Genomic DNA, 27820 nt, shown 5'->3' with positions numbered 1-27820 from the left:
TTGCTCTTAGGTCGGCCCCCATCCTCACACTTGGAACCCAGCATTTTAGCATTATACTAAGCAGTAATCACTATCTTAAATTCAACATAGGTTAAAAAAACTTATAGAAGAGTACCTCTATCTCATGTATTGCATCGTACTTTCCGTTCGTCGTAGAAGAAACACGTTGCAAACTCTTGTTCAAGCATTGCCAGCGTGACTCATCCAAAGTATCCTGAAACAACATAACCATAAGAAATAAAAATATTTGTTAGAAGAATTTCAAGGATTTAAGAGAGAGAGAGAGAGAGAGAGAGAGAGAGAGAGAGAGAAAGAAGAAGAAGAAGAAGAAGAAGAAGAAGAAATGAATACCTTTGCACAGAAAATATATATGTTGACTGCATTGGTTTGCCCCCGCCTGTGAGCTCTATCTTCCGCCTTTAAATGATTAAACCATGCAAAGGCATAAGATGCTTATGGAAGAATTAATATGTACATATTCGAATATATATGATTACTGAAAAATTGTATATTAATTTCCCACTCAGAAAATGGAATTTTTTTGTTATATCATTTATCCTAGAAGCATGAATAGGCATTTTCCATTTCTCTTCTTTTTATTTTTACTTTTAAATTGAGGAGAGCAACTGTTCCCCTTGAAAGTTCGAAGGTAAATAATGAAGCAAAGCAATAAACTTAAGATTCATTACATATCCAAAAAGCAAGTGCTGTTAGAAAGTAGAAACAGACTGGACTGGGTCACAGAACAAAACTGGGTATCTTTATAATATAAAGACTTAGGTTGGTTTGGCGGTGAATGTACCTGAACCCTTGACCTCTTAAATACATAATAAAACTGTAACCTTTGAGCTAGTGTATCTTCTTATGTAAGTTGTCAAACTTCTAATATTTGATTTCTTTGTACTTAGATTCGATTAACCAATCAGATGAAATTTAAATAATATTATTATAAAGAACATGTGTCGGATTCTCACCATGGTTGAACAAAATGACCAATCACTTGGCCAACAAAATAGGCCAATGGCTACTCCAATTCCGATCACATAATAACATTATTTTACTGTTCACTGTTTTGTAGTTGAAATCCGTGAGGATGAAGCACCCAATAAAGGTGAAGAGTAGTGAAGAACATTGATGGAATTGAATGCCTCACCATGATATAGAATACTCCTATCATTACATGTCATCGGGGAAAGAATTCTATAAGGCTTATCCCCGATACCAATTTTGTGACGCATGATCGCATCCAACACTCCTATCATCACATACCTTAGGAGGCCTATCCACAATGGACCAATTTTATGGATGCACATAAATGGTGACAAATTACTGAAACTGGACCAACATGACACGTGACTAGGGATGGCAGTTTCCTGGTTAAATAGGAAACTTGCCCACCCCTCCCTTACGGGATGGGTTTGGGAATTTCTAACTAAAGCAGTGGTGGGTTTGGGATTAGGATCAATAACTCAACAAAGTACAAGCCTACAAGGATTCCCCAAACAGCCCTGCATGATCTGTATCAAATTAATGGCAAAATAAATGGGGGCAGCTGATTAATAAGGACCTCCCTACAGTAAGTTTCCCATATAAATTTACCTAATCAATTACATATATAGACAAAACAATGCATTAATAGTCATAGAAATATTTGTCCGTTCCCATTATTTTATATTATGTTTGCCCTTGCTCCACCACTTTCTAGGCCAGAACAGGTATGCTGAGCTAATGCTTTTTTCAAAGTCAACCTGGAAAGGGGATGCTCTGTCCCAAACCTGCCCTCGTGATTTTTAAAACTTTAGAACTTTGAAATTAATTTTATTTTGTAACTTTTAAACCACCTGATAAGTTTTTTTAAGCTAGGCTGCTGTTAGTATCGCCCCAAATTGGTTTCAGCTTACAATAACGTCTTACAATTATATGATCATGTGGGCAGTTGGTAAACATCATCTGCAAGAAAGCCCAAATTTGTAAATAATCCTTATAAAATTTAAACCTCATATATTTTTTCTTTTTTGATAGATAAATTGAATTACTATAAAGGCGTCAAGGGGGCACAACCTATGTAAGACGAAGCAAACTATACAAATAATATTACAAAAGAAGGGCCGAGCATAAACATTGTAAAGACATAGAGCCTGTGAAACAATCATTTAAAAAAGAGTAATCCAGAAATAAGAACCTAAAGGATGCTTTACCACATGTCAAAGTAGTTTAACTCTACGACTTCAACCACCTTGTCCTTTCATTCCACATACACCTCCAGATACCTCACTCTCTATCTCACCCTTATTCCCCTCCAGCTATAAAAACCCAAACTTAGGAAAATGAAGCACACAGAAAAAAATAAAATTCTTAAAGTAGTAAGAAAGACTAGGGTTACTCCAATCACCGTTGGAGCCTAGATTTCTAAAGGGAGAAATCTGGGAAAAGCCTTCACTGGATATGTGGAAATATTCTTGTAATGAGCATAATTAGTGAGCATAATCAGCGGCGTAATTAGTGGGATTTTACCATCTGGGTGTTATTCTAAATTATATTTTTGACTAATATAAATACATAGTTAGAGATGTCAAAGGCACACTACAACCCTTTCTTACATTCTCTCTTCTCCTTTTTCTGCAGATAAGAGGGGCTGTCCCTTTTCAAGACAACTATTAATGACACTTGACTTTTCTAGACTAACTTTTAAGTTAACCACAAAGCATTAATAACAACTTTTACTCTTCCATAACATCTTCAGATTCTCATACCATAATACTACTTAATAAACTTTGACTAAACACTTTTCAAACTATTAGTTATTTGCATCAGAAAAACAAAGACGACCCTACCCAATTCCACCGACACATCATACAACAAGCCAAATAGATCTCTATTCCGGAAGAGTCCATTGAAATTCAGCACCCCAAACCATTCCTTTACCCCAACAACCAACCCAGCCCCCAACCTCACAGTCATTCTAACATAATTTGCAACCAGAGCCTCATAGAGAAGATTCAGGCCAATCCTACACAAAGGACCATCACATCACCACAGACTCTATCAAAAATAAATTCTTTTGAGCATTATCAACCATGTACCTAACATACTTCGAGAATGTTTCGATTGGTACGAAGGATGGAAAAATGGATGTAAGGGAGGGTGGGAAGAAAAGATGAGATTCCTAAGAATGGAAGGTGCCTTTCCCCTCTTTATTTGGTTGAGCGGAAGGCAAGAGGAGGGCACCTCCATTGTTTGGTAAGAGGAAAGGGGAGGAGGGGTATTATATTTTTTACCAGTATACCCTAATTATATAAATTTATAAAAATTGATGAAAGATATATATCATACTTATCCTTCTGTTCCATCCAATTTTGGAAAGATTAAAACTGGTGGGCTAGGAGGGATGCCTCATCCAACCATCATTCCCTTCCCTCCAACTTTCCTTTGTACCAAAAGATGCAGACTTGCACCATTACTCCTTCCTTCCCTTCCCCGCCCTTCCTTCCCTCCTAACAAAAATAGCCTATGGTAAGATGAGTAACAAATTTGGATAATGGATATGCTGATACATTTGGTGAACTAATATTGCAGACACACTTGGGGACCTACTATTCTTTAAATTCAACGTAAGTTTGTGACAAATCTTTCAGCTTTTTACCACTATTTTTAACCACTGGCTTTGTAGTTCACAGAGATGTCATAAAAATTAGAACAGATGAAGAATAAATTAATTTCAACCACTTATTGAGATATAAAAGAGTTCAGATTCAGTGATGTTGAATAGGATTTAAGTATGACATACCTGAAGCATAAGGGAGGGGGATTGAGGCAGCTCCAAAAATACAACATATCTTGCTGCTGAAAAGTCAAGGCCCACCCCTCCAGCAGTTATGCCAATAATGGCAATCTTAACCTGAAAAAAAAAAGACATCAACACTTTAATATAAGCCACTGGAAGAATTAAAAAATAATTGTACCTCCAACAAAGATTTTATACATCCCTGTGTTTACTTTCCAATATATTGATTTGTGCTTTTAATTGAACGGTAAAATTTCAAGATTGATAGAAAAGGATATAGATATTAGTACAAGGTCCCACAGAAACATGCAATAGCTTTAAACAGTCATTTATTATGTTGCAGTACACAATGCAAAAACCTTTCGAATTCAAAAAGCATGTAGAAGAATACACCTTAATACTTCAACAAATTACTAGTTAAAAATACAAGGACGCACAAAAGATAACAAGTTTATAACCAAAGAATTACAACGAAGCTATTAAAGATATAATGTACAGGCCTCTGTTGATGATTGGAATGATTGTACAGCTAACTATCTATCTCTGGCAAGTGTGTTACCATCTATGCGTACAAATCCAATCCCTTCCTCACATATGAACTCCTGAGTAAATGACATGAGAATTACAAATGTCAAAACAACAGCAAAATGCTAAAGAAAATTTTGTACCACCGAGAAAATTCAGACTCTAAGACAAGCCTAATAAGTGAATCATGAAATCTGTAGAAATGAAACTTAAAGGACTATTAAATGGCAATAAGCTCCAAAGTAAAGATTAGATAAAGAAAATTATTTTTTCAAGTTCCCAAACAAACAAAATTCTGTAGCACAAGAAGTTCATAACTTGCACTATATTTTTTTAAATGACAAGTTGACAACAAGAGAAAAAGCAACAGTCTAAGAGAATTTTGACTTTGATTTAATATATATCCACACCACAAGAAGTTCATAGCTTGCACTGTCTTTTTTTAATGACATGTTGACAACAAGAGAAAAAGGCAACATTCTAAGAGAATTTTGACTTTGATTTAATATATATATATATATATATATATATATATATATATATATATATCTCATGACATATTCCCAAGTCTCTATGGAGCAATTCCACTAGCTCAAAAACAAGTTGGTTCAGATCATACAACAATGGAAATGCTTTTAGTTTCCATTTAGTATGGAGGAACTTCTTCAACGGGAAGGAACTTCTCACCTGTACTCCATTAAGAACTTTATGGTGATGAGCAAATATTATCATTTTACTAGAGCTTAGGCTCAATTCCCTGTTTTCCTCACCATCCAACTCTTTAATGATTGGATGCATGGAAAGCCACTCGCAAAATCCTGACAGCTTTGCAATACCAAGTTCTTGCTCAGAAAGTTTCCTTGAAGATCTGCGACATCCACCAGTATCTGAAAACAAGACGGGAACATGGTAGAAATGCATAAGATACTGTTATATGCACCAGGAAGCATGGACACAAAAAGAGACATGGACATAATACAACATGGATACATCAGCAACTGGATATCCAAAAAGGCAGGATAAAGCATAAACAGGACATAGCATATTAATAGACATTATTATACACAGACACACATTACATAAGAATATGACAAATATAAAAATTTGATAAATTATCTAAATTATTGTATAAATTGCATTAGGTGTTGCTTGATAAAACAGAAAGTTAAGGAGCGAAAATTTTAAGAGCTGAATTTTAAATGTTAAAAGTTTTAAGCGGTAATTGTAAATACAATTTTTTTTTTTTTTTTCCAATTCTTTTTAGATTTTAAGTGTCCAGCACTTAGTGATAAATGAAATCACTGTCACTTAAAATTTTAAGCAGCACTTATTTTTTTTAAGTGATATTCAAAATGCTTTATCAAACGCACTTAATTGGATAAGCACTTAACATATTCAGAATTAAGTGCTGAAATAGGTTATTAAACAGCACCTTAGTAGGACCTCAACATATGATATATGCATAATAATGTTATGTAACAACTGCAACTCCCATAATGTATTTTTATTTTTACAACTTTGCTGTCTTCCTATATTGAAATGTGTCCCTTGCATGCCTGACTTGTGCCAGCCATGTGCGACACCTTTTTGTTGTAGAATTCCAAAAATTATGAACATTGATTTCAAATTATAGCAGTTGAAAGAAGTTTCAGACACATTTCTAGGAGTGCCTAAGTAGTGTTGATATCCAACAAACACCGCTTCAGAATACCTATACTTGCTTATAAATTTGTGCACGTTACCATGCCTTCTCTACCCATAAATCAAAAACTTCAATTCAGAAGCCTCTAGACATATTTTGGGATAATTAGAAACTTAAAATATAAACATGTAATCAGCATGCCAGATAATTACTATATTTATATCCCTTTCTTCTGGTGAGAACAATGTCTATATCCCGATGACCATAGGCTAAAGTATTCTTCAAGATATAATAAAAAAAAGTATCCAACATCTGTTAAGGAATCCTAGAGAATGTCCTTAAATCATATAGTTTCCAAGTGGTAAGCTATTCTGAAGTATTTCCCATGTTACCCAACAGATTGATAGCAGAAGTATTCCAAGAAGTACGTAATAGAGATTAAACTTCCATTAAATTTCAACGGCAAAAAGAATCGAAGTCTAAATCTCTGATTTCAATCTCTTTAGATTTCAACACAACTCAACAAAACAATAGCCCATCAGGCACAGTTGACTAAAAAAGTGTGTTTTCACCATTCTAGTCTCTCTAGGGCCATAACAAATTCCAATCTAATCAACATGTAAAAAAAAAGTAAAAAAGAAAGTCTCAGATACACACAATGCTCATACATCACTTCTATAGTATATTACCACTTTACTACATCACTAGACTAAAATACAAATCACAGATCAGAGTTGTACAACTATAAAACTATAAGATAAGTTTCACAATGCACAATTGAGCTCCGTGAATTCTTCTTACAACTATCTAGGAGGTTCAGCTACACATCCTAAGTTACCAATCTGCAATATAGACATACTACATAAGAAATCTAGAATCCTGAGCATCACCATAGTAACTATCTCAAAACTCACAAAAGATTGCAAATAATTGGGAACATTCAAATTTGAATTTCTTTAATAAACAAATATATATATATATACACACACACACACATACACACAAGAAGGAAAAATATCCACATAACAAGATATCAAATATCTGAGAAAAGTCACCATCGAGTTTATCAGAAATATTTAAAGGCTCATCTTCAGCAACATTTTTTTCAGAAGCATCCTTGTCCACAATCCCACCAACATCCAATGCTTTATCAATATCAGCTCTCTTCAACAACAAATTTATAATCTGCCGTCGTTTGGGTGGTAACTGCGTTAGCACATGCGCCTTCAACCGTCTTATCTAGAATACCAAAACATACAACAAAACATTACACACTCTTGAATTGATAAAAACACAAACACTGAACTAAGTCGTATGGTAAATTAATTTTTTTTACTTTGCTCCTCAAGAGAATATAAGTAAGAGCACTTCTTACAAACTATCCTTAGCTGCACTCACAAGATTAAACTGTATATGATGATTTGCAACTATAATAATAGTAGTAAGCGCACAGCGAGTAATACGTATACCTACAAGAAGTTCTAATCGAGATGATATTCTGAGGTCATTGAGACTGTCTAATTAATGAAGATGATGGAGTTAAACTTAATAGAACCAACCACAACTACAGAGGATTGAAATCAATGTAGTATTAATTATTAAATACTAATATGACAAACAACAACCATTCACACTGCTAAAATAATTATAAATGAGTACAATTGGTGCAGATAATTTCCATAGCTTCTATATTGTTTAAGTTCTGCAATAAAATTATGGTGTACTACATGTCTGAATTAACAGAAAATGACTATGAATTTACTATTGGTCTATAATTTGCCATGTCTGTTTCACATACGTAGAATGAATAATGACATTTCTGCTCATTCATATGGTTGCATGAGAGAAGAATGACTTGGAAGGAAATTTGAATTCTATTCTAGCGTTTGATTTGGCCAAGATAGGCTAGAATGTAAATTGAATTCAAGTTAATTTTCTAAAGTGCCCTTAAAAAAATTTTTGCTAATTTTTTATAAGCTTATTATAGCACTACTATATTATTCTTCATTAATATTCCCCATGTACTGTACTACGTGTTGCTTAAATAAAAGGGTAAATTACACTGACCTTCCCTGAAAATAGGCTAAATGACAAAGACCTACACTTAGTTTTCAAAAATAACACTGACCTCCTGTCAGTAATGTCAGAGCAACGTACCAAACAAAAAGTGCAAAATGACCATATTACTGATGTATATTTATATATTATTTAATTGAAGAAATCTTGCAAGATAAAGAGACTAAGTTGCCCTTTCACACTTGAGAACGGATTTTCACCTTTTTCACATTACATCATCTATTCACATTTCATCTTCTCATCGTGTTCATTCATCTTTTTCAAAAATATCAAATCAAAGAAAGAGTACTTAGAGAGAGAACCTATTACAGAAAAATCTATCAAAACCTGTGAGCGAGAAATCTAATTCCTTCATTTTCAACTAAGATACAATTACAGACATGGACCAACTTAGAGAATATGATGAACCTGAGAGAGAAATTTGATTGATTAGCATAGAAATACATTTTCATCAAAGGATTTGTTTGATCAAAAGCTAGTAGGAGCTGTTGGCTGTGGGGTCAATTGTTTGGTCAAAGAAGTGCTATAAGATGAAGCTAAAGAAGAAGAGATTGAAGAAGATAAAGGAGGAGAGAGAGTTGGGGAGTGGGCGAGTGGCTGTTTCTGGTGAACTGTAGAATTTGAACCCAAAATGACTATTGCTTGAACTTGCTTAGAATTCATTCTCAACTCAAACTTTAGCACATAATCAACTTGGAAATCTGATGCATTTGTTAATGTGATGGTTTGTAATATGTCAGCTACTGTGAGGCCCATTGATGAACGTCAAAAAATGGTTAGTAGTTTTGGAATTTTTTTAATCTCTTTTTCCTTTTTAATTTATTTTCTAAAATTAAGTATTCAATGTTTAGGAATTTGGGTCAGTATGGTCTTATATTTAATAACGGTGTTGGTGGTGGGTTTAGTGTTAATGTTCTATATGAATTAGACATGTTCTTTCATGGTCTATTCCTATGTTTAATAATAGTGATGATGGTACAAATAACACTGTGTATAGATTGAGCAAAGGACACTTTTGTCAACTTATTTTCTGCAAATGGGTATTTTGGTCATTTACCATTACTACATAAGGACAGTAATGTCTTTTCAAACATCATAAGAGTAAAATTGAATTTTCAATTTTTACTAACCATAACATCATCAGATTCCAGCCATCACCATCAGTGGCCGTAATGATAGAGGGGGGCAGTGTTACAAAACTGTTACTGACAAGGGAGGCCAGTGTTATTTTGAAAAAACACGGGGGAGATGGCTGTAATTATGCTTTTTTTTTTTCAAGGGAGATTAGTGTAATTATCCCTTAATTAAATTATGCCATCTTCAAAATTGTATTATGCGATAATATATTACTTATTATATAATAAGTAATATATATAAATTTTTATGTACATTATAAGAACCTTTTTTTTTTTTTTTGATAAGTAAGAACATTATTGTATGTATTTAATTTAATTTTTTATATTTTCTATAGTAACAATTCTTATTATTCATAACATGTACATATATTACATCATATAATGTTTGGGATAATTTGGTCAGTTTATGTAACATATGTTCTCTTAACCATTCCCTTGAAAATGGAATCTCAATTCCACCATCCAGTTGAGAATATAATTTTGGAATTCGATCAAATTTGTACTCCATCCTGGGTCATCTTTACGTAGCAACAATAGACAGGATTTTGCAGAATGAGATTCTATTCCACGATTTTATTCCATGTGCACCAAAAGGGTCTTATAAATTATAAAGTCAGCAATGCAAGATGCAAAAAGAGAACAAGAGCACACCATAACAGTTTGCTTTAGTAGAACGTTCAGCTCTTCCAAACGAATGCCCTTCGAAAAATCCTGCAAGGATTAGACCATAATACATGTTATATATTTCAATCGCCACATAAAACCATCAAAAAAAAGTTAGAGTAACATGTAATTTGATAATTTTTCACTTAAGTAATTATTAACATCTCCACTGCCCACCACACACAATCTCATTAAAATTCATAAGAGGTAATGAAACACTGAGGAACCAGAGCAGAATATTTATGATAACATGCAACACCAGTATAATTATTTTCCAAGGAGTTGCAGTAACAAGAACCATTCATTGCAGGTAACTGCAAACAGTATGCAAACCCACTGAAAGGGAAGTGTTTTGGGGTTAGGGAATGATAGGCAAATTTTTATGAACTTGAAAAATAGAAATACAAAATTTACCATGAAAGATTTTCCTTCACGACGACGGACAACTTTGACAGAACAGTAAGTTTTTGCAAATTCATATTTATCCTTTCCAAGCAAACCAGGCCTAAATGAAGGAAGCATTTTTCAGAAAGTTGCACCAAATAAACAAAACCATAAAGTGAAAAAAAACAAATCCAATCAGCTTGGAAGATATGTGAAAAATGGAACTTACCATAGCATATTTATCTGATGAAAAATGTCATATGGCCTATGATCACCTAGGAGAGCATGCCAAGTACAATATTAAAATGTATCAAACATAATAAGAAAACAGAGAAAATAACAATAACATAAAAATGACCAAATGAAAACTGAGGCAGAAAAAGAATATCAATGGAAGATGAATGAGTGAAAATCACAAGCCCAGAGATGAAATGCAATTTTAAAATACTATTCTGCCAATCTGTGAGACTCTGTCAGAGGCCTACTGTTACAACCTTGACAAAGAAGGTGTCCCTGACAATAGCACTATATGGTTGACCTTTGTTGCAACATCAAGGACAGCTTTTATCTGTTGAATGACAAGAGAGAAAGAAACGATAGTTAAGAAAGACAAAAAAACAAATAAAGAAAAAAGGCAACAACAAAAAAAACATGAAGTTGAAGGTGTCCAGAAAGTTGAAGCATAAAAATGTACCGTATTGGCATTAACAGCCATGCACCTATAGGCATTATGGTTCAACGCAATCAAGTATATTGTTTTAACAGATCTCAGAAGACATAAGAAGAACCTTGCAACTACCCCACTTAGCATTAATTAAAACACAAATTTTCTGCAAACAAGACCCAAAAATTGTTTGTGTAAACATAAGTCTCGAAAGACATAAGGGACGATTCCACCTGCCATCACTGAAAAAATTTACATCTATCGTTATAACTATGCCTGCAAATAAATCCAATATAGACTACCTACTATGGCCCATGGGACACTTAGTATGGACGCCCTACAAGGAAAGAGGGACAGTTATCTTACAACAGAGGGAGTAAATAAATATAAGGGAGGTAAATTAGACTTTATGAAATTTAAATCATAATAGTTTGCTAAGGCGCCATTGAAAGTGGCCTTTTTTGTTTGGACAGTTGTGTGGGGTAAAATTTTGACATTGGATAATTTGAGAAGGAGAAAGCGTATCACGGTGAATTTGTGTTGCAAGTGTAAGTGCAATGGCGAGTCGGTTGATCATCTTCTCTTTCATTGTCCAGTGGTTTGTTGGAACCTTTTGCTAGGTTTGTTTGGAGTTTGTTGGGTTATGCCTAGATCTACGAAAGACCTGATGGACACCTGGAGAGGGGGTTGGGTGGGAGCAGGGCCGGCCCCGGCCCAAGGCGGTCGCCTAGGGCCTCAACATTTAGAGGCCCTCAAAATTTTCGAGCCCATTAGTGATAGGTTCAAAAAAAAAAAAAAAAACTTAGGCCCCTTATCATGAGTGATAGACCGAAATAAAAGGAAAAAAACTCAGGCCCCTTTCCATGAGTGATAGGCCCAAATAAAATAAAATAAAAACTTAGGACCATTCGATTAAACGAATTCACAGCCCATTCAAAATTAGGGCCCTTAAAAACTTGGTGATTAAATTCGATATTGCCCTTTACTACATTATGTGTATGTTAGTGTGTATTTCAGTAATTAAAGGGCCTCAAATTTAAGTTCGCCTAGGGCCTCTCAAGATTTTGTCAATCTTAGGACCGGCTCCAGGTGGGAGCATAGGCTCGAGGGTTCTGGAGGATAGCGCCTTTATGTCTTTGGTGCTGTTTGTGGAGGGAGCAAAATAGAAGATCCTTTAAAGGAGAGGAATCTTCCATCACTGTTCTGAAATCTTCTGTTATTAGCTCTCTTTGTTTTTGGGGTTCGAGTAGGCTCTGTTCTTCTGCTGAGGAGACTATAGAGTTGTTGGCTTCCTTGGGGCCTTAGGGTATCCAGGTTTTTTGTGTTTTGTTAGGGATGCGTTCCCCTTTTGAATGCTTTTTTTAATGAATTATTTATTTATCAAAAAAAAAAAAAAATCATAATAGTTTGATGGTTCCTATCAAATAACTACATTTATAGAAATATATCTACTATTATGACATGTACATCTCAATAAACATTATTTCGACGCATATGTCAATATAAATTTTATAAATAGCATTAGAGGAGATTTTGAGAGTCTTTAAAAAGGAGGACTTTAAAGCCCCAAAAGTCCTTTTCAAGAAAATAATGATTACTAACAAAATTTTAAGATAAATCCAATTCTTCAAAAGTACTAGTTGAAGTCCGAGAGAGCTTTTAGAAATGACTTCTTGTGAGGTCATATGGATTACTAAGAAAATTCTAATACCTTTTGAATTCTTCCTTCGATATTCTACCAAAAACATCATTCCAAAAAATGGCTTTAAAAACTATGTACAATCAAAATTTCAAAACCTCTTAGGTCCTTGGTAAAACCCAAAAGAGATCCTCTCTTTACAAATAATAAATTTCTCAAGAAAGGAGTTGTTAAGTAGAAACTATAATTTTTAACAAAATAAATAAACCGATGGCTGCGAAAAGAGTCTTAGTGCATAAAAGATCCTAAAAAATCAGTGGCTACATAGAAAATGCTTCTTTTTTTGCCTCGCATTCCAAAGTAAAAGGTCGAGTGTTCAATTGCCCATAAGGTTCTGGCGAATGCTTCTCAAGATGAGAGAGAATGGTTCTCGTAACAGAGACGCGGCCTGAGCCTACTGCTCCAACCAGTCACCGGAGTCATCTATTCCAGTGAAATCCTCTGCTACTTTCCTTGGTTTTTCTCTTTTCTCTCGTGTTTTTGGTCTCAGTGGGCGTTCCGTTTTGGCTGCTTACATTTTTTTTGTTGATAAGTCGTTTTGGCTGCTTTCATGAGAGCCTTTGATGGACAGAAGTTGTCTTTTTTGCAGGTCGCAAGCCTCCTCGGCTGGATTTGCAAGGAGAGGTGGAGCGTGTCTCTTCGTGCAGTGGTCATGTGTTTAGGGTGGACAATCACAACACCTCTACTAGCGAATCCATGCTTAGATCTTGCCTTGTTGGGAGGTTTGACAGAGAGGTGGGGACTTTGGAGAAGATCGAAGAGTGGGCTTGAAAGGTTTGGCAGATCTCGTGTGGGGTTAGGGTTTCATCGTTGGCCGATGGTCTTCTGTTGTTCCGGTTCCCGTTGATTATGGAGGCACAGAAGGTTCTGGCTAAGGGTAAGAAATTTTGGGGATAGGCACAATTGTTTATCGACCTTTTGTGCTACAAGGTTGGGTGCTTCGGGTTGAGAAAAAAGGCTAACTACCGGAGAATTATCGTATACGGCCTTCCTCTACATCTATGGTGTCAGAAGCTCTTTGTCGCTGTTGGGGATTTATGGGGAGGTTTTTGGGATGTTGAGGCGTATGAATTGAGCGAGACGGAGAGGATTGTCATTACTATGCTTGAAGGCAGTGAGATCTCAGAGTTTTTTATTGTGGAGGACGGACAGTGGGCCTTCCGAATTTCTTTAACAGAGGAAGTTGCTCCTTCACTTGTGCTGGTTTCCATGTCCTGCGCCAGAAACAATGAGTTGAGGCCACCGGAGGCAACGGGTAGAAGGGTACGCCTGTCTCGCAAGTCTGGGAGCGAGCCGGAGGTTCAGAGAATGGATCGGCAAGGTCTTCGGATTCAAGGACAGGGACGTGTGGCAAGACATACGCCAAAGGCGAGTGGGAGAGGGAGGGAGGTCAGTGGGACACGTGGATGGTGAAAGGCTGCCTCCCGTTGTGGGTGGAGGACAGCTAATTTAGCACATGACGAGGCACATGTGGTTAGGGAGGCTTGAATTCCTTTTCTGATGGGCATGGTAGGATTGGGCCAATTCAGCGTGGGCCAGTGCAGGTTGATTCGAGGGTTGATGGTTAGGTGGGGAATGTTAGGCCTAAGTCTTTTGGGTTAACTTCGTTTTTCTGGGCAGTGAAGGGTGGGTCGAGGGATTTATGTGGGGTTGGGCATGATAGGCCCAAGTCTCTTGGACCAAATTTTGTTCCTTAGCCTGCATTGGTTAAAGCCAATCATTCTAATGAAAGGGTGGTGAATTGGGGCCCAAATAGGTCCTTATCTGTTTCGATCTCTAGCTTGCAACCCAACCAATTTTCTGCAATGGTTCCCAACTTTGAGTCTCACGGCCATCTTGAAGACTCGGCACAGCTGAAGGAGGACTTGAGAGTCTGGTGAAAGACGGAGAAGGAGAATTGGGTAAACGTGAGTATAAAGAAAAAGAAGGGTGTTGGGTAGGGATCGAAGAAGTTTCGACATGGTGAGTGTTGTTAGAATTTGATTTATGGGAATAGATTTGGGTTGCTTCATTCGGGCTCTCTTTGTGACGACGACAATGGCAGTTGTGCATCCTTCAAGGAAGATGGATATTCTTCGAGTAGATCGCATCAGTCCAGTAGAAGATGGACCAAAAATGAGAAACAAAAATGGGTCGCCCGCAAGGTGGTTCCCGAAACTGGTATGTACCCTTCTTCTCTTCCTCGGAGCTCCTTCTTTTTCTACTCTTTCTTGTGGGATGGAGAGGAACGAGGTGGGGTAGGATCTTGGTGGAAAGTCTCGGAAATTATCGCCAGTGGTAAAGGTGGAGTATGATGATGAGATATTGGACATTGATTCTACCGGGTGTGGGACTTTTGGACCGTCAAAAAGGGATGGGACGATCAGTTTGTTTGTGGATGTAGGTATTGAACGTAACTGTGATGGGCAGGATGACTCTTGCTCTGATTTTCCTCCTCTTCGTTTCAGTGTGGTACATATGGGGATGAGCTAGGTGGGTTGGCTAAGACTCATGCTGGTTTGTGCTTACCCAAGGGTGTTGCACTGGCCTCATCTCAGACAGTTTGTTTGCCAGATATGATGACTGTATACGTGGGCAATGATATCCGACTATCCGTATAACTCTTAGTGAGGATTCAACCTCTTTGCTGGTGAAGGAATTACAGAAGCATAGGTGTCTGACAGATGATTTGCCTCCTTGTGATCAAGATCCTTTCACTGGTGCTCAAGACGGTGGGGTGGACAGTGTTATTGACTAGAAGTCTTGTTTTGATGAGGTTGAGGAGGCTGAGGGAGGGGAGGTCACTGCCCATAATCAGGGTAGGTTTCTTGATATGATCTTGTGGGAGGAGGAGGGTCACTCTGATCTAGGTTTAGTTGATCCTCTGGCGGTTGTGCGTCCGGAGGGTATGGGCAGTGATATTGATAGGCAGGAGTCTTAGGCAAAGACTGGGTTTTGGCAAACATTGGGGCCACTAGTGATCTGTTGAGTGTCTCTTGTAAGGGCAATCGGGATCAGGCCTCAACAATTCTTCACGCTACGGTGGAAGGGAGAGAAGGGGAGATGATTTAGTTTTCTAGAAGGAGGAACAAAAGGAAGAAGTCTCATCCCTCCAAGAGGGGAAAGGGAGCTGAGAAATCTCTGTTCTAACGTGAACTATGATGGGAAACTTGTGGGGGAGAAGGAAAGGGGCAGCGGTAAGGAGGGAGGGAGGGGTAAGGGGGAAGTGGGTGGTGTTGTTTCCTCATGAAGCTACGACTTTTATATTGGAATGTCTGTGGCCTCAATGACCCGGGCAAAAGGAAGGAGGTGAAGATGGCAGTGAGGAAATGGGGGGTTCACCTGGTGTGTCTTCAAGAAACAAAGATTGATTCTATGACTGATAGAGTGGTTAAGAGTCTTTGGGGTAGTAGGTTCGTTGAGTGGGAGGGTCTGGATTCAGTAGGGACCTCTGGAGGCATTCTTCTCGTGTGGGATAGGAGATGGATGGCAAAGGTGGATGTTTGTAGGGGGCGTTTCTCTCTGCCTTGTGCCTGTGTGATGGCTGAGGATGGCTTCTCTTGGGCCTTCTCTGGTGTTTATGGGCCGGTGGATGACTGTGAGAAGCCTGCGCTGTGGGAGGAGCTGAGTGGGGTGAAAGGGATGTGGTCTCTTCCTTGGTGTGTGGCAGGTGATTTTAATGTGGTTAAATCCCCATCGGAGAGATCTACGAGTGGTCCATGGACTCCAGCTATGATCCATTTTTCAGTGTTTATTGATGGACATCAGCTTATCGATCTTCCCTTAGAGGGAGTTGATTTTACTTGGTCCAGTGGTAGGGAGACGCCTACTCTTTCACGCCTGGATAGATTCTTGATATCTGGAGAGTGGGAGGAGAAGTTCCCGAACGTTGTTCAGGCTGTTTTGGCTAGGGTGACGTCGGACCACATTCCTTTGGTCTTGGACTGTGGAGGTTTGAGACCACGTTGTACCCCTTTCAGATTTAAGAACAAGTGACTTAGAGCGGTGGATTTTCAGGGTATGGTGCAGTCTTGGTGGGAGGAGGACATGGTGGTGGGAACGTCGAGTTTTATCTTAGAAGGAAAGCTTCGCCTTCTGAAGAATAAACTCAAAAGATGGAATAAGGAGGTGTTAATTTGGAGTGGAGGAAGAATAAGGCCCTCGCTGACATTGCAGAGTTTGATAGATTGGAAGCAGTGGGTGGTCTTGGTGAGCCTCAACGCAATAGGAAAGCAGCTTGTCAAGCTGAATGTGCTAAGATTGTGGTTTTGGAGGAGAACTCGTGGTGACAGAAATCTCAGGACTTGTGGCTCAAAGAGGGAGACCGTAATACAAAGTTCTTTCATCGAACTGCTAATGCTCATAGGAGGGGCAACCACATTGGGCAATTACGTGTGGACAGATTGTTGTTGATTTCTGAAGAGGAGGTGCGTGCGGGGATCGATTCTTTCTATCAAAGGTTATATACTGAGCCTCTTTGCTGGAGGCCAAGGCTTGATGGCCTTCACTTTTATTCTGTTTCAGTCGAGGATAGGGATGGGATAGAGAGCCCATTTACGGAAGAGGAGGTTTTGAGGGCCTTGAAGAGTTGTAATGGTGATAAGGCCCCAGGCCCAGAAGGTTTCACTATAAGATTTCTTTTGGAGAGCTGGGAGGTGGTCAAACAGGAGGTTATGGGTACTTTTCATGAGTTCCATTCTAATGGGAAGTTCGAAAAGTCGCTGAATACTTCTTTTATTGCTCTTATTCGTAAAAAGGGTGGAGCTTCTGACACACCTATATTATTCTAACTGGGTGTTTGTATAAGCTTGTAGCTAAAGTCCTCGCGTTAAGATTGAGGGAGGTTCTCTTATTGACAGTGAATGTGTGGATTTTAGGCTTAGTAGCTGGTTCCTGGAGTTCTGTGTAAGCTGAATATCGAGAAAGCCTATGATCATGTTTGCTGGAACTTTTTGTTCTATTTGTTAGAGAGGATGGGTTTTGGAGAGAGATGGAGGAGATGGATTGAAACATGCGTTTTGTCTGTCAAATTTTCGGTGTTGGCTAATGGATTTCCTTCTGGGTTTTTTGGCAGTTCTCGTGGCTTGAGGCAAGGGGACCCTCTCTCCCCTGTCCTGTTCATTATTGTTATGGAGGCTCTTAGTAGGTTGATGAGGAGGGCTGTGACCTTAGGGCTTATACGAGGCTTCAAGATTAGTCCAAAGGCAGCTCATCAATTGGAGATCTCTCACTTGCTTTTTGCGGATGACACTTTGGTTTTTTGTGAGGCAGAGGTGTCCCAATTGAGATACTTAGATGTGTACTAGTTTGTTTACAGGCTGTGTCTGCGTTGAAAGTCAACGTGGGAAAGAGTGTGCTTGTCCCTGTAGGGGAGGTTCAAGAAGTGGATTCTCTTGCAGCTGTTTTATGTTGTGGGACGAGCTCCTTCCCTATTTCTTATTTGGAATTGCCTCTGGGTGTCTCGTCAAGGAGGGTAGGAAGTTAGGACCCGATGATTGAGCGTTTTGAGAGAAGGTTGGCTGGGTGGAAAAAGAAATATCTTTCGAAGGGTGGAGAAGTCACGTTAGTGAAGAGCACTTTATCCAGTCTTCTGACTTATTTTCTTTCGCTGTTCCAAATCCCCTCTTCTGTTGTCGGAAGACTTGAGATGCTTCAACAAAATTTTCTTTGGGGCAGTCGGGAGGAGGAGTTTAAATATCATCTTGATCAGTGGGAGTAGGTTTGCAGGCCCTTTAAGTTAGAAGATCTAGGGATTAGGAGATTGGCCCCTTTCAACAAGGCACTCCTAGGCTTTGGAGGTTTGGCAGTGAAAGACATAGATTACGGAGGAATGTTGTTTCATATCGGTTTGGGGAGGAGAGAGGGGGATGGTCTGCTAGGCCAGTCAGATATGCTGTTGGCGTGGGGGTGTGGCATTCCATTGGGAAGGGTTGGGATGAGTTCTCTAAGCATATTAGATTCAGAGTTCGAGAAGGTAGGAATGTCCGGTTTTAGGAGGACCCTTGGTGCAAGAACCGTCCTTTGTCTTGCCTGTTCCCAAGGTTGTTCAGGATTGTTATGGATAGACATGCTTCGGTTACTGACTGCTATCGTATTGATAGCGGTAGGTCATCTTGGGATGTACATTTCCGGCGATCCTTTCAAGATTGAGAGTTGGATGACGTCACTGGCTTGCTGGACCTTTTGTATAGACAAGAGGTGGATGGCACTGGTTCGGATTCCTTGATTTGGGTGCTTTTTTCGCAGGGGACTTTTCAGGTTCGGTCCTTCTTTTTTTGCCTTTTTGGCTTTCACGATACCACTTTCCCGTGGAAAACGGTTTGGCATTCGAAGGCTCCTCTTAGAGTGTCCTTCTTTGCTTGGATTGTTGCTTGGGGTAAGATCTTGACTCTGGATAATTTCAGGAAGAGAAGACAAGTCATTGTCAACCGGTGCTGTCTATGTATGTTGGATGGAGAGTATGTGGATCACCTTCTCTTGCATTGCCCCGTGGCTCATCATTGTTGGAGTCTTTTTTTGGGTCTTTTTGGCGTCCAGTGGGTTATGCCATGGACCTCACAGGGATTGATCGATATTTTGAAGGGGCCAAAGGGTGGGAGCTCGTGTTCGCGATTTTTGGAGGGTAACCCCCCTTTGTATTTGGTGGTGCCTCTGGAAAGAGCGGAATAGAAGATCCTTTGTTGGGTAGGAGACCCCCATTTGGGTTTTGAAGTTTTCTATTATTTGTTCTCTTTTTAGTTGGGTATGGGGAGAGACTGTGCTTCTGTTGATGAGATCATGGACTTTTTGGGGTCTTTAGGTCCATAGGTCCTCCCCTTCCCCCCTTTTTTCTGTTTTCTCAGCTCTTGTATAGCTCTTGGGACACGTTCCCCTTTTGAACACTTTCTAATACATCTTTACTAATCCAAAAAAAAAAATTGCTTCTTTTTTAGTGCAAAAAAAGAAAGAACAAAAATGAATTTCTCAAATTGGTAATTTTTCCCTCAACGTCACCGCAGATGCCTAAGGAGAAGTCTTATAGTAACATATTATTCTTTTAGGTGATGTTATTCACTCAAAATAGCAAGGGAGTTGGTTGAGTTGATCCCATCCACTCACCATTGTATTGTTGGATCCCTTTTGTTTTCTCAGCAATCAAGAGAGAATTTTGCAGAAAGAAGTGAACTAAGATTGGGGAGATGAGAAACAGGTAATGAGTTGGCAAAGTTCTTGCATGGTTGGTAAGGAACTAATGCTATGTTTGGTTAGAAGGAAGGATACAAGAGAGGAATAATAAAAAGAAAAAGCTTCCCTTGTTTGGTTAGAAGGAAGGGAAGAGATGGAGGAATGAATGAAGGATGAAGCATCCCTCCTAGCCCATGGTTTTTCATCAATCCAAAATTGGTCGGAAAAGAGGAGGGAAGGGGAGAAAAACTACCCTATAAATATGTAATACCAAATTTAACCTTCAATTATTTACAAATATGGAATGAATATTTACTTTTTATGAGCTTGTATAATGATGGTATACCGGTAAAAAAATATAAAAACTCTTCTTTGCTTCCTTCCAACCAAACAAAAAAAAGGTGTCACCCCTTCCATCCAACTAAACAAAAGGTGAGGGAGACATCTCCCCTTCCTTTGGAATGCCTCAACCATCCCTCTCCCTCTCCCTTCCATCCATTTTCCCATCCCTCCAACCAAATGGAGCATAAGGAATATGATCTTTTTCTCCTCCTACAGAAGCCCCAATCAAGTGAGTCAAAGGAGAGAGGAACAAAATTACTAAGCATAATTATTTTATATTTAATGCAATATGGGTAATTATGAGTGAAAAGGGTAACAATGTCAATCTAAAGTTATTCCAGTGGTTAAAGAACTTTTATAGGATGCATCCATTAATATAAAAAAAAATGCATCCATCACACACCTTTTCTCTTTTGAATTCCTTGTAGAAAAAAAAAATGTTTCAGCACAATCATCCTAACAAGGGAGTTTTAGTGTCAGAAAAAAGGACTTTTGGCGTTAGAAAGATCTTCTAAATACTATCGTAGTTTCTATTTATTATTAACTTTCCCAATTTGATTAAATAATAATCCAACTATATTACCCAAATTTAAGGTAAATCCATCAATTCACAGACCAATTTGATATGGAATTTTATCCACTATCAAGTTAACAGATTGGAGCCTAATTAATAAATCTAAAGGATCAAACCTAGTTCAAGTAAAGATCCAACCATTGGCAAACCTACTTCCACCCAATGCTACAGAACAGGCAAGAAAATCCAACACATCTGGCTCAAAATTAATTAGCTCTTGCAGGTTTCAGTCTGAATGAATAATTGCACACAAGTCAAAGTAACAAACAATATCCAGAGGAGTCATCTCGAGCATCATATGGTACCATTAAAAATTGTGATACGTGTTGCTTTATGATGTATCACCAATATTAAATTATTAATACATACAGGCTACTATCTATAACGGGCCAAAATTAAATGACAATATAACACTATTCCCCAAAATTCTTTACATCCAATAATGGCAAGGTTCCAATCAATAATGAGATTAAATGATTTGATTCTCTCATTTTGATATATCTAGTAAATTAACTACATAAAGGGTGATGACAAAAAATGTTTCAGGGTAAAGGAGAAGATTACATTTATTTCTTCTCATCAGAAAGTGTTTAATGTTTGCCTATCAAAATTACGTGTAGTAGTGTGACAAACCATTCTAGAAATCCTAGATGCATCTTTTATATATTACATGTATTAAATCATGGAAATTACTTGGATACCCCCATACCTCCCGTCGCAGGAAAAAGGAAAGAATAAAATAAAATAAAATAAACTGTATCCTTATGTACTGCATTGCTTCCATCAGTGTCCTTCATTGACTTTTACCCATTCATGTACATAATGTTTGTAAAGACAACATATCAGTTATAACTTATGACTAAAATGTATTTGGAGCATGCCAATAGGCCCAATACTCATAAGCATGCAATATATCCCACTGGAAAGCAACAATAGAGTCTTACTCTGACCTATTGATCAAAAATCAGTACAAGAAAAAACAAACAAAAGATTAGCGGTCAGTCATTTGTTTAGCAATTAGCACCCAAACTACACCAGATAATCTGCTTACTAGGCAAAGATAAATCTAGGAAATCAGGAGGAGAGAGGGACTTGTTGAAATATCTTTATTATTATTATTTTTATTTTTATTAGCTGTTTTTAGCCTTTTATTGAGTGTTTTATGTAAGATCCCTATAATCATGGGATCACGTAGATAAGATCACCTAGATACCCTATTCTTGTATATAAATATAGATCTTGGCTCTCGGTTTGAGTAAGCCAAAACCCAACACTTCTTCTTTTTGGTATGCGAAACAAATATCTTCGCCTCCCCATCTTCCTCCCCAACGCCGCCACCTTCTCTCACCCTCTCTCCATTTTCCCTCTCTCCTCCCAGCCATTGCGCCGGACCCCTCGAGTAACCCTCTGTTTTTGACTCCTTTTTTAGGAGAATTCCCTTAGGTTTTTTTATGGGTCCTTCTGGTGTTTTTTTTTTCCTTTGTGGACTGCCGATGTTTGTTCGGCAACATATTTGGAGGAAAGTGCCGATTTTTCCGGTCTTGTTTTTCTCTTTCGTCCCTCTTCGACATGTGGACTAGCCTTATTTTATTTTGGTAATATGAGTGATTCTAGCCAAAAGGACATTTTATCTTCAGGTCGTGGCCGCACTGCCGCAGTAGCCAATACTATTGGTGGGTATACTACTCCGCTGATTGTTGTCCCTTCTGCTTCAACTCCTCCCAGACCATCTTCTTTTCAAGACTTCAAAGAGTTACGATCCCAGATTGGTCATCTTCAGGAGCAGTTTGGAGCCTTATCTACCAGGGCCGGCTCTTCTACTCCCACAACTACTATAGCTACAGGTACTCCTTCTACTTATCATGTTAAAGCGGGAAAACCTACTTGGGTTCTGGATTCCGAAGCCAATGATCACATGACTAGTGAGTTGTCATTATTTTCTACTCCCGTTACCCCTGTTAATCAGGCTGTTAGTCTACCAATGTGTCAACCACCATTATTCGAAGCAAAGGAGATGTTCATCTACCCCGGGATATTATTTTGTCATCTGTTCTTTATGTTCCTAACTTTGCATTCATTCTTCTATTTGTTAGCAAACTTAACAAAGCACTAAACTGTACAGTGATTTTCTTTCCTCATTACTATGTTTTAAAGGACCTGTGCTCGAGGAGGATTCTTGGCCGGGGATATGAGCACGATGGCCTCTACTACTTTAGGGATCCTCCACCAACACCTCCACTTGCTTAAAGCCTTCAAGCCTCTGTTCTTCCAGTTTCCAGGTCTTATGATTTTTCTTTTCAGACTTTAAGTTTATGGCATGCTCGCCTTGGGCATGTAAACTTTCAGTATTTAGGTCTACTTTTCCCTTCATTAATAATGGCTTGTAAGGATAATAAGTTTCAATGTGAGATTTGTGAGCTTTCTAAACATACTAGAACCAGTTATATTTCTCATATGCATCGTGCACCTAGTATGTTTGATCTCATACATTCTGATGTGTGGGTTCCTTCTCCTGTTACTGCTTTTTTGGGGCATCGTTACTATGTCACGTTCATTGATGATTATTCCCGTTGCACATGGGTATATTTACTTAAAAAGAAATCTGAAGTTTTTCCCTTGTTTACTCATTCCTCCAAATGATCAAAACTCAATATAAAACTGTTGTTAGGAATATTAGGTCTGACATGGTCGTGAATATGTTTCCAATGAGTTTCGGTCTCAACTTAACCAACAGAGTATTCTTCATCAACTTACTTTCCCAACTAATGTCAACTAATGTCAGTTGTTCGATGTCTTTTAAGTGGTATGAATGTGCCAAAGTCATACTGGCACATGACAGTTCTTACAACTACTTTTCTCATTAATTGTACCCCTAGTAGAGTCTTAAATGGTAAGGCACCCTTACAAGTGCTTCAGCCTGATATTACTCTTTTTTCCATCATACCTCAGGTGTTTGGATGTACATGTTTTGTTCAGAATCGTAGCCTTCTTGTACTAAACTTGATGACAAGACCATTAAATGTATCTTTTTAGGATACTCTTCCATGTTAAAAGGTTACCGGTGTTATGATCCAGCAAACAAACACATGTATCACTCTCTTAATGTCACCTTTCATGAGCATAGCTCTTTTTATGGTTCTAACACTATCTTGAAGGAAACTTCTACTCTCGATCGAGAGGCTTCTCCTCTTGCTTGTCCTCTTCCTATTTTTCAAGAAGAGTTTTCTCTTGTGGTTTCCTCACTCCCTTTGTAGGTCTATTCACACCGCCCTCGTGCTCCGCCTCCACTGTCGTCATCCTCCTCAGATTCAGGTTTAGGTACATCTCTCTCTCCTTTACATTGCCCTGACCCTGTTCCTGTTCCTGAGTCTCGATACCCCACTTGGGACCGCAAACCCCCTACTCGATTTGGATTCACTTATAGTACTGAGCATCCTATTTCGCAGTATATCTCTTATGATGATCTTTTACGGTCTTACTGAGCCTTTCTAGGCAAACTTGATTCCATTTCCATTCCCAGAAAGTTGTATGAGGCTCTCCGGAATCTCAATTGGATGTCTGCTATGAAGGTAGTAATGGATGCTTTGCAGCATAATGAAACATGGGAGCTTGAATCTCTCCCTCCTGCTGAAAAGACTGTTGGTTGCAAATGGGTATTCAGTGTTAAATATCTGGCTTATGGGTCTATTAATCGGTATAAAGCCTCTTTGGTGGCCAAAGGGTTTACTTAGATTCCTAGTAAAGACTTTAATGATACCTTCGCTCCAGTGGCTAAATTGACCTCAGTTCGTTTGCTTGTCTCCCTGGCAGCCTCTCACAATTGGCCTCTTCATCAGCTTGATGTGAAGAATGTTTTCCTTAATAGTTATATCTTCTTAAGACTATTTACATGGATCCTCCACCCGGTTTTCAGGCTGAGGGGGAGTATGCTAGAAAGGTCTGCAATTGCGGAAGTCCTTGTATGGATTAAAACAATCTCCCAGAGCTTGGTTCAGATGCTTCAGTGATGTAATTATATCCATGGAGTTTGTTAGATATCATTCTGACGATACATGTTTTATCCACCGTTCCTCCAAAGGTCGATGTATCATTCTGCTTGTCTATGTTGATGATATCATTACTGGAGGTTCAATTGGCTAAAGCTTTTGATGTGAAAAACCTTAGGCAGCTCAAATATTTCTTAGGAATTGAGGTTGCTAGATCTAAGCAGGGTATCTATTTATCGCAAAGGAAGTATGTTTTGGATCTTCTTCGACACACGGGTATGCTTGGGTGTAAACCTGCTTCCATTCCTATGGATCCTAATCTGAAGATCTTGGCTAAGTCCAGAGATCTCCTTTCTAATCCCTCGCAGTAACAGCGCTTGGTAGGAAGATTGATTTATCTTACCCCCATCCTGATTTGGCTTTTGTGGTTAGTTTTGTGAGCAGTTATGCATGCTCCTCGTACAACTCATATGGATGCGGTATATCATATTCTTCGATATCTTAAGTCCTGTCCTAGACTTGGATTATTCCATTCTTCTAGCAAACAGGTTGGGCTATCCTGTTTCAGTGATGCAAACTATGCTGGGTCCAAGACTGACATACGTTCCACATCTGGCTTCTGTACTCTCTATGGAGACCATCTTATATCCTGGAGAAGTATAAAACAACCTGTAGTTTCGAGATCTTCAGCAAAGGCTAAGTATCGTGCCATGGCTCAGGGTACTTGTGAGATTCTCTAGCTTCGATCTTTCTTGGAGGAGCTAGGGCTAGGTGAAAAACAGTCCTCAGACTTGTTTGTGATAATACGTCAACCACCATGCTTGCTTCAAATTCTGTTCTTCATGAGAGGACTAAACATATAGAGGTAGACATTCATTTTATCAGAGAGAAGGTTTGTTCGGGAATTATCAAGCCGTGCTTTGTTCGTTCCTCTAATCAGTTGGCCGATGTGTTCACCAAATCTATTGGTCCACCTTTGCTTCATTCCTCGATTACCAAGCTGGGTTTGATTGATATCTTCACTCCAGTTTGAGGGGGAGTGTTGAAATATCTTTATTATTATTATTTTATTTTTATTAACTGTTTTTCGCCTTTTATTGAGTGTTTTACGTAAGATCCCTATAATTATGGGATCACATAGATAAGATCACGTAGATACCCTATTCTTGTATATAAATATAGATCTTGGTTCTCGGTTTGAGTAAGCCAAAACCCAAAACTTCTTCTTTTGGAGTCAATTACGTCTTTTGCCAACTAGGTCCATTATCCAATTTCTGATATATATGAAATTGTTAGCAGACAAAAGTAAGATACCCAAAAGATTAATGAAAGCTCTTTGTATGTGAAGGTCTTTCTAAGGGCCTCAGATAAAAAATAAAAATAAAAATTCTGTAAGTAAACAATTTTCCTTTCACATTTAAAAATAGCAAGCAACGCAACATAAATTAATATATATGTGTGTGTGTGTGTGTTTTGCCAACAGGCAAGAGAGAATCAAGCACCTCCTCTGATTCTGATGGTTTCTTCGTGCAACGAACATGATGTGACTCATCTACTATCAAGATTGCCCATTCTCTCTCCAAAATGCTTCGTCGTAAACGGTGAAGCATCGTGTAAGAAATAACAACAACTCTTGGACATCTTTTCAAATGTGCAGGATTGTTTTGATGACCAAAAACTGGAAAAGAATTAAATTCATAAGAAATATCAAAAGATTCATAACATTGAATGGAAGACAAAAGTAAATTTCACATTAATGGAAATATAAATACGTGTATAGCTGAAAATCGTGAAATCTCAAAGACAATAAAAACTTTTATACCAAGTGCACCATTAGAAATCAGCAAAACAAGTCCACTTGCAGTAGACGTTTTGCAGTTTAGCAATAGTATTGACCATAGAAGAAATTATGTAGCATAAAGTTTTCACTTCTGAAATGACACAATTGAAACATAAAGCAAAAACAAAGATTTGGCGGCACATGTTCTCGGATCTCCTTTTTTTAGTAGGTGTTGAATACCAGCTTGGGCGGCCATTATAACATATATTGTTTAGTTAAATATTTATTTTGCCGCTTGAGAAAGATACATGAAAATGAGCTAAAGCAGGTATACCAGGTTTTCCCTTGTTAAGAAAAAGATGATCACGTTATGTACTACATATTAAGATCTCAATGTGTCCCTACTGAGGTCCTCCTCCAAGCTCCCTTAGAGTAAATATCTTATTTTCAATCAATAAGAAAAAGAACTAATTAACGAGATATAATTCGAGATTGCATCAAAATAGCAACAAAAAGACTAATCTAGCAAATAAAAGACTTAAGAGTTATCAAGCAGCCAATTAAAGCAAAACAAATATATATATATATATATATATATATATATATATATATATATATATATATATATATATATATATATTGTTTAAGTCACCAACTCCTAATGGCCTTGTGTCAATCGATCAACACTTGGCTTGATTGATCGAGTAGCTATGGTTCTGAGTTTCATTTTTGAACTACGCCACTCCAAGACCCTATGTTTCTCTGACTCTATTCTCTATTTAAAGGCATGCATTGTTTAGAAAAAATGAGAGAATAGCTAGTGAAAGTTCTAGGGCATACTTTTGCATATAAGCTTTTCATCCATATTGCTTGTGCTCTCTGGTAATCCCTTGACTACTTGGGTTTGTGCTTTTGCATCAATCATAAAAAATCTAGCATGGTGAGTGGATCGGTGAGTGTCGAAGTATCTGTCACTACACTGAAAGGATTTTAACAAAAAAAAAAAAACTTACGTATACAGTTCAATGTTACTGACAAGGAGATAGAAGATCCGTGGAGAAGCAAAGTTTGTGACGAGCGAAATTTATCAATGTACCAACAGCTGAAGGATTTGGGGTTGGTCCTGCATATGTCTGAGTTGGAAGGGGCTAAGGGATCCTTGTATTAGAGTATGGTAGCTTAGTATAAAACCTCTCTCTACATTGTGACTTTTTATCTGTCTGGATGCCCTTGGTTTTCCCCATTTCGGTTTTCCCCATTTCAGTTTTCCAAGTAAAATCTAGTGTCCTATGTGTGATTGAATTGCTTTATTATTGCTATATGCATGATTATCACAATGATAGGTTTAATCTATTTACTTGTTAATTGAGTGGACTGTTAAATTTCTGTTTATTTAATTAAAATTCAAAATTCAGTTAAAGG

General features: G+C 38.1%; 1 protein-coding gene across 1 annotated transcript in view; it reads right to left on the bottom strand.

Annotated features, from left to right (window-relative positions):
• LOC132283544 (uncharacterized) overlaps positions 1 to 27820 on the bottom strand; it is a 55569-nt gene that overhangs the window by 23365 nt on the left and 4384 nt on the right. Inside the window, exons 4-13 of the mRNA XM_059785508.1 lie at positions 26121 to 26296; positions 10705 to 10778; positions 10440 to 10475; positions 10241 to 10331; positions 9815 to 9874; positions 7007 to 7190; positions 4997 to 5196; positions 3788 to 3898; positions 352 to 417; positions 116 to 214 (exon numbers count right to left, since the gene is read on the bottom strand). Coding sequence (XP_059641491.1) covers positions 116 to 214; positions 352 to 417; positions 3788 to 3898; positions 4997 to 5196; positions 7007 to 7190; positions 9815 to 9874; positions 10241 to 10331; positions 10440 to 10475; positions 10705 to 10778; positions 26121 to 26296 — 1097 coding nt within the window. The remainder of the gene's footprint in view (positions 1 to 115; positions 215 to 351; positions 418 to 3787; positions 3899 to 4996; positions 5197 to 7006; positions 7191 to 9814; positions 9875 to 10240; positions 10332 to 10439; positions 10476 to 10704; positions 10779 to 26120; positions 26297 to 27820) is intronic.

Source organism: Cornus florida, unplaced genomic scaffold (assembly GCF_030987335.1).
Source record: "Cornus florida cultivar Cherokee Brave unplaced genomic scaffold, ASM3098733v1 CherokeeBrave_3.0.0_Hap2_Chr11, whole genome shotgun sequence".
In the NCBI taxonomy this organism is placed as follows: domain Eukaryota; kingdom Viridiplantae; phylum Streptophyta; class Magnoliopsida; order Cornales; family Cornaceae; genus Cornus; species Cornus florida.
The sequence above is the reverse complement of the archived record's forward strand: the minus strand, read 5'-3'. Positions and strand labels throughout refer to the sequence as shown.